We start from the raw sequence: 15,513 nt of genomic DNA, 5'->3' as shown, positions 1-15,513 counted from the left end.
TACCCTGGAGGAAAGAGAGCACAGATAGCCAGGAAATGTCAATATACACGAGACACACCCTGGAGGTGTGGCGGCGGACCGCGAAGCAAAGGGGACTAGCGCCGTACCCATCTCCCCTAACCCCGTGTAACGGATCACCTGGCACCCCGACTTGGTACCTCCGTTAATGGATGCTCCTAGTGCTTCCTGAGGACTCCAAGCACTCTGGCAGACACCACAATCATCGAATCCGAGAAACCTTTTAAATTCTCCCAAGCATATGAATGCTGTAGACCATTGAATAGGAACCATATGAATAGGCTTGTACTCCTAGCAGTCAACTGGAACAGCATACAATAAATCCTTCCCCCAATAATGAGACGACACATCACTTTGAGGGTAAAACAGGAACTCTGGACTGGCTCATCCAGCCTGGCTTTTATTACACTAATCCACATACAGGCCACACCCAGGCGGAGGCATAAAATAACCAATCACATACATGGTTCAGCCCACACATTCCCTCCCCTCAGATAAACAGTTAAACCAATTATTACATACAATAAAGATACAGTTTTTACACACACACTGTAACTTTAAAACCATACATCCAATTTCAATAAAAGTTGCATATTCAGACTCAGCATACATCAAACATAAACCCTTCCAAAAATCAGCCAAATCCCTCCAGTGGATCAAAAGTTAGCTGGAAGTCTTTTATGACCGACCGCAAGCACAATTTCCTGCCCAAAACAGTTCCATAGATTTGGGCTGTGCGGTCGGTCAATTTCATGCGAAAAAACGACTAAGTCCCATTTCGAACGGGACTTAGTCTCTGGAGCTGCAAGTTCCGTATGGAAGAAGGTACGGGTCAGCGGTGTTCGGCAGAATGTGTAGCCGATTCTAGTTCCACAGAATCTTTAGCATACACCGCTGACCGCATTCGAATGACCAAAATGGCCGCCGCCACGTGTTCGGCTGCCGAATGGCGGCCACCCAGCGCTCGGCAATTAACCTGCAGTAACCTCACAGCCTGGGAGGTAAATTGCCTGCACACTTTAGCTTCTGGGTGGTCCGCCTGTGTGGTACTTGGTTCAGTAAGCCCTATTTACTGAACCAAGAAGGGGAGAGCCAGGAACAAGTCATTTTAAAGGTCTGGGGACATAGTCTTAAAGGGACATTGTTCACCAAAGTTACAAGATGTCCCCAGACGGTTCTTAAAGGGCCATACACACCCAATAAAAGTCCATACGTTTTCAGGGGCCATAGTCTTAAAGGGTATTGTTACCCAAAGTCTCAATATGTCCCCAGACAGTTCTTAAAGGGCCAGCAGCAGTACAATAAAATACCATTCACTGTGCTTAAAGGGCCAGTAGCCGCCATATAAAGTACAATATGCCCCAAATAACCCAGGGGCCATAGTCAGTAGGTAGGAGGCTTGCAAACAGGCTTCTCCAGGGCCCAGTGGCGAGGTTGGTTTCGCCACACCCCGCTAACCCATAACGAGGCCTGCCCACCTGGCCTAGACCCACGAGCATTTCGGCACATCCTCCCGAACCCCACACCGCGCCTACACCACATAATACGAGACGGGAAATGCATACCGCTACAAGACATGATAGGAGACACTGTCCCCTCATTCATGCACCAATTCAAACATACCCAACCCAAGAACTTTGTCCTCACTCTGCCCCAGGGGTCAGCGCTCACTAGGAGCCCTACCACATTTGAAAAGTTTTGCATGCAACCAACCCCAACCCCACACGGCATATCCCTACTATACTCCATGCTCCAAGCAGAGACACCGCAGGAGACGCCCCAATTCATGGGCAGATGGGAGACGGCACTGACCACCACATTCTCAGACACGGAGTGGGACAACATATGCTACCTCACACACCACTGCTCAGTACATAGCAAGACGCAGGAGACGGCCTATAAGATATTGACTAACTGGTACAGGACGCCACACACCCTCCACGCCATCGACCCGACCCACCCCGACCTCTGCTGGAGGTGCGAAAAAGACGTAGGTACAGCAAGACACATCTGGTGGGACTGTGAATTAATCAGACCATACTGGGAGGGGATCCACAGAGTTCTGGAGATGTTCTCCGATGCACCCCCCCCCCTGGAACCGGCGGCAATGTTACTCCACCATACCGCAATACCCAGAACGCGGTACAAAAAATCTATGACCATTAGGATACTGAATATAGCAAAACAGGTCCTTCCCCAATTATGGAAGCAGAAGAAAACCCCCTCACTACTAACCTGGTTTAACCAAATGGAGGGACTCAGAGCTATAGAAGAGCTGACCCTGACGACCACGACAAACCCAACAATCTACACTGACATATGGACACGATGGATCCTAGAGACAGGACGGGAAGACTTCCAACGTAAGCTCCGACAAGACTTTCAACCTGACACCGACCACTAGGCCTCTAGGCGACTGAACAACTCCCAGTCGTCTATAGCCAACTGACCAATAAGGACGCCCTACACCTCCCCTACCCCCCTTCCCCAACCCGCCACGACACTGGACTGGACACCCCTACCCCACCGCACAGGACAAATCGACCGACAGGAAGAGACTGGGGAATGAGTACCCCCGACCACTTGAAGGACCAAAGGTACAGGAGGGAGACGGGTCTAAATGAGAATGAGGAAAGCATGACCATACCATGAACACGACATATCGGGCGGGGATCCACAAAAGGGCGACAGGCAACATGCCCAACAACACCAGAGGGGGAGAGCGAACCGATCCCAGATGCAGGGAGCGGCGTGAGCTCCCACCCTCCCCAACCACCAGATACCCACAGAGTTGACACTGACACAGTAAGAAGTAGCTGCCTAACCCACAAACAACACACAACACGCAGGAACTACTCCTTGAAACGTATATGGTATTTGAGGCCTGCGAGCCAAAAAGCGAAGCACTTAACCAAGGACCTGCGAGTCCAATACATGCTGAACAACAAGATACCCCTACGCAGCCCACTGTATATATTATGTAGTCATGGACAACCACATTGCCCAACACAACATAATGCGGTCAATGGAATTCTCAGACTTACTGAAGTTCATATAAATTGAAAAACTTACTTACAATGAAAACTACAAGAAACGGGAGACCTACGCGTCTCAAAAGTATGTTGTACGCAGAAGGGAAGAAACCTGCGAGTTTCGGAATCTATAAGTGTAAAATTAACACTACAGGTTAAAAAGAGAGACCTGCGAGTCTCGCTGTTTATTGTTCATATATGAAAATAAATAAAAACATATTTACAAAGATGATTGATCCCTTAGAATGCATGTTAAAGAACTTTAAAAAAGGATACGATGTCCATGATTTTGGAGTAAAGATGTCCCCAACATGCCTGACTACTTTATGTAGTAAGGAATGGCCTGCCCTGGTGGCTGCATGGCCTCCACGTGGTAGTCTTGATCCTAATCTGGTGCAGCGCGTACACGTGGCTGTATCGGGTAGGCCTGAAATTTACGGCCAGTTTCCGTATATCGATTGTTGGAAGCGGTCCGTAGATGATTTGCCAAAATGGATCAGGGTATGCAACGAGGAGCAATGTCGCCTCCTGTTGGCCAGAACTCGTTTGTCCACCAAGGCCGTGATTACGCCCATTCTGGACACGCCCCCTGAGTCAGAGATCCCCATGCCGCCCCCTTACTCCTCCTCTACAGGAAGAGGAGGCGCAGCTAGTAATACTACTCCCCTTGCTCCGTTGTCTCCACCTACCCCCTCCTCTAGCTCAGAGTCTAGCCCACTTGCTTTAAAACCTCCCCCTCCTGTACCTATCCCTATTAACCCCACCTATCCAGATTTGGCGTAATTTCTGATTCCTGGTCAGGCTCCTCCCAGCCCGGCCCGGAATATTCTACTTACTGATCTTCCCTTCAGTAAAGAAAAAGCGTCCTCTTCCCCTCGTCTTACTACCCCTCGACCGGAACCCATAACTGACCTTCCTCAACGAAGCCCCATACTAACCCGACAACTGACCGGTACCCTCCAACCCCGACTTTATCAAATGCCTCTCCGATTGACACCGGGCCCGACACATATTAATGGTGAGGGCCAGTTACAACATGCTGATCCTGTATTTGTCTATGTTCCCTTTACCACTACTGATTTATTCAACTGGAAGACCCATAACTCCTCCTACACAGATAAACCTTAAGCCATGACAGATTTGATTACCTCTATAATCCAGACGCATAATCCCACTTGGGCTGATTGCCAGCAATTACTTATGACATTGTTTAATAACGATGAAAGAACTCGGATAAATCAGGCGGCAATTAAAGCGCTTGAAGAAGTGGCCCATACTCAAAATCAGGCCAACCCGGCAGCATGGGCCGCAGCCCATTATCCAAACACAAATCCCAATTGGAATGTTAATAGCACAGATATGGCCCGTTTAAGAGCTTACAGGGACGCCATTATTGCTGGCATGAAAGCCGGAGGGAAAAGGGCGATCAATATGTCAAAGACGGCTGAGGTATTGCAGAAATGTGATGAGTCGCCCGGTGCCTTTTATGATCGCTTATTGGAGGCATACCGGTTGTATACCCCCTTTAATCCAGAGGCTCCTGAGAATTCCCGGATGGTTAACTCTGCCTTTGTCAGCCAGGCCTATGGAGATATAAAGAGAAAATTACAAAAGTTAGAAGGATTTGTAGGGATGTCTATAACTCAACTAATGGAGATAGCAAATAAGGTTTATATGAATAGGGAGACAGAGACGAAAAAGGAAGAAGAGCGAAAGATGAGAAGGAAAGCAGACATGTTTGCAGTAGCTATCGCCGGTGTAGATAGAAGGCAAAAGGAAGTGTATAGGGGAACTGAGAAACGCGAGAATAAGTGGAAAAGGGAGCCTTTAAGTTGGAACCAATGCGCTTACTGTAAGGAAGAAGGGCATTGGAGAAGTGAGTGTCCACTGAGGGAACAATATGAGAGAGATAGAACAAGGACAGGATATAGTAATAATTATAGAGGCAGAGCGAGAGGAAGAGGAGGCCCTGGAGGAAATGGTGGGAATAATAGAGGAAGCGTTCATGGGGATAGGTATTACCTAGCAGCGCAGAGACCCCGAGAAAGAGAATATATAGACTTTGTGGGTTTGGCTGACACTGTCATGGAGGACTATTGATACCGACCGGGCTCCATCCCCCTTGGCCGAGCGGAACCTATGGTCGATGTAGCAATAGGGGGAAAAAGGAGTTCTTTCATGATCGACACTGGTGCTGAACATTCTGTGGTGTCTAACCTAGTCGCTCCTCCTTCAGGAAGAACTATCACTGTAATAGGAGCAACTGGGAGGAGTGCTGCTAAACCGGTTCTTAAAAGTCGACTCTGTACACTGGGAGGCCACGTAGTAAAGCATCAGTTCCTTTACATGCCTGAATGTCCAGTCCAACTTCTAGGACGAGATTTGTTATCGAAGTTACAAGCACAGATAACATTTCTGCCTAAAGGAACGATGTCCTTGAAGTTTAATGGACCCTCAGGTATAATGACAATATCAATACTGAAAGAAGAAGAGTGGTTAAAGACTGAAGCTGGAAAATATTTGGAGAATAATTGGTATCAGTTAGAAGATGAAAGGATAGTTATTCCAGCATCGCTAGCTGTAGAAATTGTGCAGAACTATCACAATGGGACACATTCCAGGAGAGATAGTATGGAAGAATCTCTTAGGAAGCATTTCTACATACCAAGATTGTCCAACTTGACTCAAGTCATTGTACGAAGATGTGTGTTATGTGCCAAAAACAACACAAGGCAAGGTCCAGTGAAACCACCGGGAGTCCAGTACATGGGAGGGCTCCCTATGTCCGATCTCCAAATAGACTACACGCTATAAAGGTGGCCGAAGTGATTCCGTGGATTCATCACTTCAGGGTTAAACCAGCAGCAGCAGATTCTTGGCAGGCTACACCAGATCCTGAGAATCCCTGCAAGATCCGGTTGAAGAGAGTGACCCAGTTGGATTGAAAGTGATTTTTGATACGAGTTCTGTTACAAGGGAACATCAACAAAAATTTACAAGTAGGTGTTTTGACGGCCACAATAAAGCCTGACCACCTGCCTACGTTTCATAGCCAGAGTGTCTTGAAGGGATCTCTGTGAAGGAAAGTGAGGATCAGAAGGACTCCATTCCCTGCAGCCCTCACAACCTGGAAGCTGAGGTGCCATCGCACGGTCGAAGAGTTTGGAAGAAGATGTCAGGAGTGATGTGTTTGATAATGTATTTATGTGTGTTTTTAATTATTCAGGAAGGCAGAGGTACCGACACACCAGGCTGCGAGGTTTGCATTAAGACTACGAAAACAGGCAATCACATTTCCCAGACCCCTATTTGGCATCCCAAGTATGAGTGTAAAGGACATGTATCTAAGTGTAGATACTTAGGCATAGATTATAGTGTATGCCATTTAGGAGCAGGAGAAGCTAAGTGTTTTAGCCCTGAGTATCAACCCCGCACAATTTGGTTGACTATTCGGAATGGAGACTCACAGGGGACCCTGATAAATAAGACCATACTAGAAACCGTACTTTCTCCAGGTGTTTTGCTATTTGATGCATGTAAGGCGATATCAGGTGGTAGAAAACCGTGGAATGTATGTGGCGATCTTAAATGGGAAAGAACGTATGGGTCTAATGATAAGTATATTTGCCCCAGTAGTAAGTATAAATATATAGATCCAAAATGCCCAAATAAAGAATACAATTATTGTCCGTATTGGTCCTGTGTGGGGTGGGCAACCTGGGGACAGACAGTAGATAAGGATATGATTGTCACTAAGTTGCCTACCAAGCCATATTGTAAGTCTAGGGAGTGTAACCCAGTCCATATATTTATCAATGACCCAGAACTATTCATAGATAGGTTTGGGAACTTATTTGGGTTCCAGATATATGGAACAGGTTTGGATCCTGGGACAATATTATTTATAGGAATAGAGACCGATACTGTGGCAACCCAGACTCATCAGGTCTTTCATTCCTTCTATGAGGAGATGAGTGTGGAAAATAAGATCCCCCATAATGCGAAAAAACGTATTTATAGATCTAGCCAAAAGCATTGCTGGTAGTCTTAATGTAACCAACTGCTATGTGTGTGGAGGTACTAATATGGGAGACCAATGGCCATGGGAAGCAATGGAGGTAATGTATTCCGGTTCTGAGACAGTTGAACAGTTAATATCTTCTCAAACTGATTATCAAGTGAGTGTTAGAGGTGAATCTGAGTGGCGATTAAAGGCCTCCATTATAGGTTATGCTTGCATAGCAAGGAAAGGAATAATGTTTAATACATCTGTAGGAGAATTTACTTGTCTAGGGCAAAAAGCTTATAATGATAGTACAAAAGATACAACTTGGTGGTCAGCTTCAAATGTCTCAGAACCACCTAATCTGTTTGCAATTTATACCAGTTTAAAGGATGTGTGGTTTGACCTATCTGCTACATCTAGTTGGAAAGCCCCAGAAAATTTGTACTGGATCTGTGGTAAGAAAGCCTATTCGGAGTTACCACAGGACTGGGAAGGGGCATGTGAATTAGGTATGCTCAAACCATTCCTTCTTCTTGTTGCAAATTGAAACAGGAGAGACTTTGGGAGTTAAAGTGTATGATGTAAATCATAGAAAGAAAAGGGGACCCCTAGAGATAGGTACCTGGGAAGATAATGAGTGGCCTCCCCAGCGTATTATAGATTAGTATGGGCCAGCTACGTGGGCAGAGGATGGTACTTATGGATACAGAACCCCAATATATATGCTTAACCGTATCATAAGATTACAGGCAGTGGTTGAGATAATTACCAATGAAACATCACAAGCGCTTAATCTCCAAGCAAAGCATAACACTAAGATGAGGACAGCCGTTTACCAGAATAGATTAGCCTTGGATTACCTATTGGCAGTAGAGGGAGGTGTATGTGGGAAGTTTAATCTAAGCAATTGTTGTCTTCAAATAGATGATGAAGGGCAAGCAATAGCTGAGCTTACTAGCCATATGGTTAAACTAGCACATGTGCCTACTCAAGTATGGAAAGGGTATAATCCGAGTAGTTGGTTTGGTAATTGGTACGAGCAGCTTGGAGGACTCAAGGCACTGGTAGGTGGAGTCATGCTAATCTTGATGCTGTGCCTCCTCCTGCCGTGTCTGATTCCTTTGGTAGTTAGGTCTGTGCAGAGCATTATAGAGAATATAGCAGAGAGAAAGGCCGCTGCACAGATAATGGCTGTTTGCAGGTACGAGGCTTTAAATCAAAGAGAACACGTACAGGAAGAGGAATGCTGAGGGGTTCGTATCTCTAGAGAGTCGCAAAGTCTAGTCTGGTTTATGGCAACTTGAGGTGTAAGCAAACCCTGATTAAGTGATGCATCTGGGGTTATGAAATATCAGAAGCATCAAAGGGGGGAATGTGGTGGAATATCGGTAAAAATAAATTTAGTAGGCCAAGATTGCCACGTGGTATGTGCACGTGCATATGCTGATGTATCGGTCGGTTGGTTGCACGTGGCAACGATACAATCAGTAGTGTAAGGAGCATGTGCAGGAATACAGGATATTCAAGTATTCCCGTCTTCCATTGTGCTGGGCAAGCCAAGTGGTCAAACAGGAAAGTTAGTCTTTATTCTGTTGATTGGGTTAGAGTACATGTAGGTGGAACTGATTATAGGAGGAGCTATATGTCTATATAAGGGACCTACACTGTACGATCAGGACTCAGATTTTAGCTGTTTTTGGTGACATTAGTCCCTCTGAGTCCCGGTCGGTGAATCGAATAAAGATCTCTTCCTTCCTGACGAAACCTGTGTCCATCTCTCTGTGCTTGGCTTCCGTCAGTTTCTCCGGTATCAATACTACCTTCATATAAAGAGCGTAAGAATATAAACTGATACCCTGTACGTTGTAATTTGAATATTTAATAGTAACTTAATCATGCAGAAGATAACAACATCTGGATACGAGACCAGAAAAGAATGAATGTAAAAAAAAAGTTTCACAGACAGTGTTTCAACCATGTTTATGCATTTTTTTTTGTCTCAGCAACTTATTGAATCAGCTTCTTTTTTGCCCTAAGAGTATTTTTTTGTCAATGACCCTACATATTTATTAAATGATCACTCCAAACATAAATACTACAGTAAATTGTATGAATACTAGATCCTAAACGTACCAGGAAATGTATAGTGAGACAGCAGCCTCAAAAAAATTATATTAAACAACTGTAGAGGGAATGTACAGGAAGGGCGCTGCCCAGATTGGGGAGACTTGGGCACTGTTGACTAAACAGTGAACTGGTAAAAAAGTGCATTTATATCTTGACCTCTTAGCTTGTATATTTTAAATTAGTAGTTATTATTTGTTAATAAAAGAAAGTATATAAGGAGTCCTTATAACCAGAGTTTAAAATCATGCTTGTGTTTAGTTTACTGTTACTTTTATCATATAGCAGAATGTAGGATCTGGTAGAGAAGATGAAGCCATATAAAATGTAACTTTAGAATAACGTATTACCTTACCATGTGTTTCCATAATCCTGACAGTTTAGAGAAAAAAATCAGAATGTTTCAGATGTTGCTCCATCTTATAGGAAAATTAATAGAATTATTGTTTTTCTGCACATAAGTACACAAGACCCAACATGCCAATTGTTTACGTTATGAAACATAGAATGTGACGGCAGATAAGAACCATTCGGCCCATCTAGTCTGCGCAATTTTCTAAATACTTTCATTAGTCCCTGGCCCTATCTTATAGTTAGGATAGCCTTATGCCTATCCCACGCATACTTATACATCATGCTTGTAGCAATTTTATTTTATCGTGTTTTAAATGGTAAGACTTTAATGCCAGAAGAAATGAAATATCAGATTTCAGCAAACAGTTTAACAAATGATATCACTATGCAATTAGGAATACAAATTAAGTTTTATAGTTTATTCAATTTGTATTGGTGTTTCTATCCACAGCCCCAGGTGATTCCCTGTAAATAGTCACCAAATAAAATGGACAGCAGGAATCGCAGTACGGTGATAGAATTCATTCTTCTCGGACTGTCCAGTGACCCCAGTATACAAATTATCCTATTTATCATCTTCCTGGCTGCCTACCTGGCCTCTCTGGCTGCTAATTGTCTTCTTATTCTGGCTGTGAGCGTTGACCGCCATCTGCATAACCCTATGTATTTCTTCCTCATTAATCTGTCTCTTGTCAACCTTGGTGGCCCTTCAGTCAGCATTCCAAAGATGCTTCTGAATTTCTTATATGGGGATGAAAGTATTTTGTTTGCAGGCTGTGCAGCCCAGGTATTTTTTAGTATTCTTCTGGGATCAATTGAAGGCATCCTCCTGGTTTTCATGTCCTACGATCGTTTTATTGCAATATGTAAACCTCTGCGCTATCACATGGTTATGACTAGATCAGCTTGTACATGGATGATCGCAGTTACATGGACAGTGAGCTGTGTTATGTCATCAGTTAACACATTCCTTTTATGTAGCTTAACATATTGTGGACCTAATATAATCAACCATTTCTTCTGTGTGATACCTTCACTGATGCTCTTGTCCTGTAATGATAACTCTTTATTTGATGTCTTGATAGTGTGTGGTAGTACAGCACTCCTGCTTATCCCACTAATTCTCATTATTTTCTCTTACTATAAAATAATGGCTTCAATATTGGGAATCCAGTCTGGGCGACACAAAGCTTTTTCCACTTGTCTTTCACATCTGATCGTTGTAGCAATGTTTTATGGGATAGCTGTGGTTATGTTCATGCAACCAACATCTTCTGTTGATGATAACAGAGACAAGATAGTATCAGTATTCTATGTTGTAGTCACCCCTCTGCTAAACCCTTTAATCTACAGTTTGAAAAATAAAGATGTGCACAGAGCCATAAGACGGTTAGCAATATTGCAGTGATTATATCAAGAAGAACTATGACTTAGTAAATCAACATCAGTTCAATGTCACAGAGGCCAAGTAAGAATAATTAGCGTAAAACCTCAAGAACAACACAAGATCAACCTGAAGGCCATCTGTGATCTGGTAAAAAAAATAAAAAATGAGTGCCATAACGGACTTTACCACAGTAAAGAAGCAATTACAAACATTTTAGTAAACATGTTGCAGGTTTTGCAATACATAAAAACTACATACAAAATCTGTGTTACAATAAAATTATACACTTGAAATAATGCAAATGCTGACTGATGTAGAGAGTGAAGACTACATGGTAGTATACAATCCACTGTCTAACAGATCAATAAAGTTTTTAGTTTTTTTTTTCAGATGGAATGGTGTGAATCATGTGTGTGTCCAGATACAAGTGCCCTCTGTGCTAAGTGAGCTGCCAAATCTAGAAGCACTGTGACCGAGGCCAGCCTGATCTCCTGGTCACTGGGTGCAGTAGAACCACATTAATTCCCACACACCAAACCTTCTTTCCCGTTAATAAAATTAAATATTTATAAATTACAACTTCCAATACTGTGATTTCGAAATGGGGGAAGGGACTTACAAAATTGAACATGAAAAAAATCTTTTGGTTATTGTTATTGTAATATTTGTCAGAAGCCAATCCTTCAATATAAAATAAGCAAACAGTGTTAACCATTGCCCACATTATCTTAATAACCCACAAGACAAGATTATCCTAAAAAGCCTTTTAGCTCTTATGAATGACCATGATGATGAGCTATGTAATCTAGACGCTCTAGAGGTTATTGATTCAAACATTCAGACAGGCCTTAAACCAGTCTCCACATATTACCCTGTGGCTGATAAGGGACATTACATCCCATTTGAGTAGTCAGAGTAGAAGACTCCTGATAAGCAGAGACAGAGAGGCCTGGGGTTGAGACCTGTTTGTTTCTGTGCTTAGTTCTGAAGTTCTGGAACATCTTGAAAGAACATTCCAGCAGACAGCTATAACGAGCTCAAGATACTGAATAGTTGTAAGAGAGATTGCTATGAACAGGGAGGAATTCTTCTGGTATTTGACTTTGGCTTCGTTTGACTTCCCTGATTTCTGGTATCCTTAAATATTGGCTTTCCCTCATCATTGTGTTTCATTCTGTATCCCTGACCTTGGCAAGTATTTTGACTATTCTTGGATATGTTAAGTACAGCCATTCTAAGGTCCGGTTATACGTTATCCTTAGTCCAAGGTGTGATACGATTTCTGCGTGCTGGATCAATAGTAATCCTAAAAAGTGGCTACCAAAAAAGCCTGACATACCCCATTTTGAACACCCTGGGTTACAACTGATTTGCCATGATGGGGTTAATGTTCATTCCTGGGCTGCTACACGGTCTCAAAGGCAACATAGGCCCAACAAACCAATCTGGCAAATTTCAATGTGCAAACATGGAAAAGAGGAAAGCCCTACATTTGACCCCTGTAAGTTTGCCAAACCCCATAAAACCTTTACATTGGGGGCACTGTTGTACTCGGGAGATATTGCTGAACACATATTGGGGTGTTCTTTGTCAGTAACACATAACAGGAACTATGAATCCATGCCTAAAGTACAATGTGAGAGAAAAATAACACAAAAAAATGACTACCCAAAAGTTTGACAAAGAGTGGTTGTAGAATAAGTGCATGAACAGTGTTAAAATACCACCATTTGAAATACCCCAGAGTGTCTACTTTTCAAAAATATATAGTTTTATGGGGTACATTACATTGTCCGGCTTCAAAAACGTCCCAAATAGGACATGGGTGCATGATGCCCGCTGTGAAAATTCCATGTTGGAAAACTGGAATGCGCACCCTCCAAATAAGGTATTTTAGCCCCCAGAGAGCCCAACACACCTATACATCAGGAGTATCACTGTACTGAGGAGATGTTGCTGAGCACATATTGGGGTGTTATTTGGCAGTAATCCTTAAAGTTTTCTGTACATGTATTCTTAAATTGCTGTGTGTCAAAAAATCACAAATTATTATTATTTATTTTTACATTTGGCATAGATAGGTGGTAAAATGGTTGCATTTTTTGAAGTCAAAATACCCCAAGTTTAATACCTTAGGTTCTCTACTTTTTAAAAATATATACATGTGAGGAGTTATTCAGGGATTCCAGACAGATATCAGTGTTACAATGTAACCTGCGTTCAATTTAGAAAAACAAATGGTTTGGAAATAGCAAAGTGCTACTTGAACTTATTGCCCTATAACTTTCAATAAAACACTAAGAACATGTTAACATTGGGTATTTCTAAACTCAAGACAGAATTTAGAAACTATTTAGCATGGGTGTTTTTTGGTGGTTGTAGATGCGTAACAGATTTTGGGGCTCAAAGTTAGAAAAAGTGTGTGTTTTTTACATTTTTTTCATCATGTTTTATAATTATTTTTATAGTAAATTATATGTTATGATGAAAATAATGATATCTTTATAAAAAACATTTAATGGCGAGAAAAATAGTATATAATATGTGTGGGTACAGTAAATGAGTAAGAGGAAAATTACAGCTAAACACAGACACCGCAGAAATGTAAAAAGAGCCGTGATCTTGAAGTGGGTGTGTGAATTAATTGTTTCATTTTTAACAATTTTATTGCATTTAATTGTTATAACTTTGCATGGTGTTTAACTGTACAATACAAAGTTATGTTTAAATTAGCTCTGTGTCCATTTCCATTGCTCACTTAAATATGTTCTCAGTGGGACCCCACATCCAAACTTAAGAACCACTACACCCAGATCCCTTTATTGAGAGGAAGTGGTGCAGGTGCAGTTATTGGTGTTTAAGGACAGGAATGATCTTGTTGTTGGATTACAGAATCAAAGAAACATAGAAACATCGAATGTGACGGCAGATAAGAACCATTCATCCCATCTAGGCTGCCCCACTTTCTAAATACTTTCATTAGTTCCTGGCCTTATCTTATAGTTAGGATAGCCTTATCCCTATCCCACGCATGCTTAAACTCCTTTACTGTGTTAACCTCTACCACTTCAGCTGGAAGGCTATTCCATGCATCCACTACCCTCTCAGTAAAGTAATACTTCCTGATATTATTTTTACACCTTTGCCCCTCTAATTTAAGACTATGTCCTCTTGTTGTGGTAGTTTTTCTTCTTTCAAATATAGTCTCCTCCTTTACTGTGTTGATTCCCTTTATGTATTTAAATGTTTCTATCCCTTTCCTCAGATGTTGAGGTTAGCACTCTATCAAATATTATGTACTCTGTTCTTGGGTTTTTACATCCAAGATGCATTATCTTGCACTTATCCACATTAAATGTCAGTTGCCACAACTCTGACTATTTTTCTGGTTTACCTAAATCATTTGCCATTTGGCGTATCCCTCCTGGAACATCAACCCTGTTACATATCTTAGTATCATCAGCAAATAGACATACCTTACCATCAAGACCTTCTGCAATATCTCTAATAAAAATATTAAAGAGATTGGGTCCAAGTACAGATCCCTGAGGCACCCCACTGGTGACAAGCCCAAGCTTCGAATATACTCCATTGACTACAACCCTCTGTGGCCTGTCACTCAGCCACTGCCTAACCCTTTCAACAATATTGGAATCCAAACTTAAAGATTGCAATTTATTGATAAGTAGTGATGTACCGAACGGTTCGCTGGCGAATAGTTCCTGGCGAACATAGCGTGTTCGCGTTCGCCACGGCGGGTGAACACATGCGCGGTTCGATCCGCCCCCTATTCATCATCATTGAGTACACTTTGACCCTGTGCCTCACGGTCAGCAGACACATTCCAGCAAATTAGCAGCAGACCCTCCCTTCCAGACCCTCCCACCTCCTGTACAGCATCCATTTTAGATTCATTCTGAAGCTGCATTCTTAGATAGAAAGTGTAGCTGCTGCTCATTTGATAGGGAAATTGATAGCTAGGCTAGGGTATTCAGTGTCCACTACAGTCCTGAAGGACTCATCTGATCTCTGCTGTAAGGACAGCACCCCTAAAAAGCCATTTTTAGGGCTAGAACATCAGTCTGCTTTTTTCTTCTTCTGTGTAATGTAATTGCAGTTGCCTGCCTGCCAGCTTCTGTGTCAGGCTTACAGTGGATACTGTGCCCACTTGCCCAGTGACACCACTCATATCTGGTGTCACAATAGCTTAAGCTTGCATTTAAAAAAAAAATGTTCACTGTAATAGATTGAATAGCAGTTAGTTGTCTGCAAGCGTCTGGGTGTCAGGCCTTCAGTGTGTACTCTGCCAACCTCTGCCAGTCCACTTTGCCACTCAAATCTGGTGTGACAATAGCGTGCCTTTAAAAAGAAAAAAAGTTTTTTACTGCAAGCTAATAGCAGTCAGTGTCCTTCAAGCGAGTGTCAGGCCTTCAGCGTGTACTCTGCCAACCTCTGCCAGTCCACTTTGCCACTCATATCTGGTGTGACAATAGCGTGCCTTTAAAAAGAAAAAAAGTTTTTCACTGTAAGCTAATAGCAGTCAGTGTCCTTCAAGCTGGTGTGTAGTGATGTCGCGAACCCGAAATTTTCGG

At 42.6% G+C, this 15,513-nt stretch overlaps 1 protein-coding gene across 1 annotated transcript; it reads left to right on the top strand.

The window, feature by feature from the left end:
• Nucleotides 1-10,021: 10,021 nt before the first annotated feature.
• LOC134586084 (olfactory receptor 1361-like) lies at nt 10,022-10,942 on the top strand. The gene has a single exon (XM_063441594.1). It carries the CDS (start codon nt 10,022-10,024, stop codon nt 10,940-10,942), a length of 921 nt encoding a protein of 306 aa, XP_063297664.1.
• Nucleotides 10,943-15,513: the final 4,571 nt, after the last annotated feature.

The sequence above is a fragment of the Pelobates fuscus genome, chromosome 2, assembly GCF_036172605.1.
Source record: "Pelobates fuscus isolate aPelFus1 chromosome 2, aPelFus1.pri, whole genome shotgun sequence".
Lineage (NCBI taxonomy): Eukaryota > Metazoa > Chordata > Amphibia > Anura > Pelobatidae > Pelobates > Pelobates fuscus.
The sequence above is the reverse complement of the archived record's forward strand: the minus strand, read 5'-3'. Positions and strand labels throughout refer to the sequence as shown.

What these genes read in the sequence shown, in the direction of transcription:
- LOC134586084 (XM_063441594.1), top strand. Translation starts at nt 10,022, where the DNA reads ATGGACAGCAGGAATCGCAGTACGGTGATAGAATTCATTCTTCTCGGA.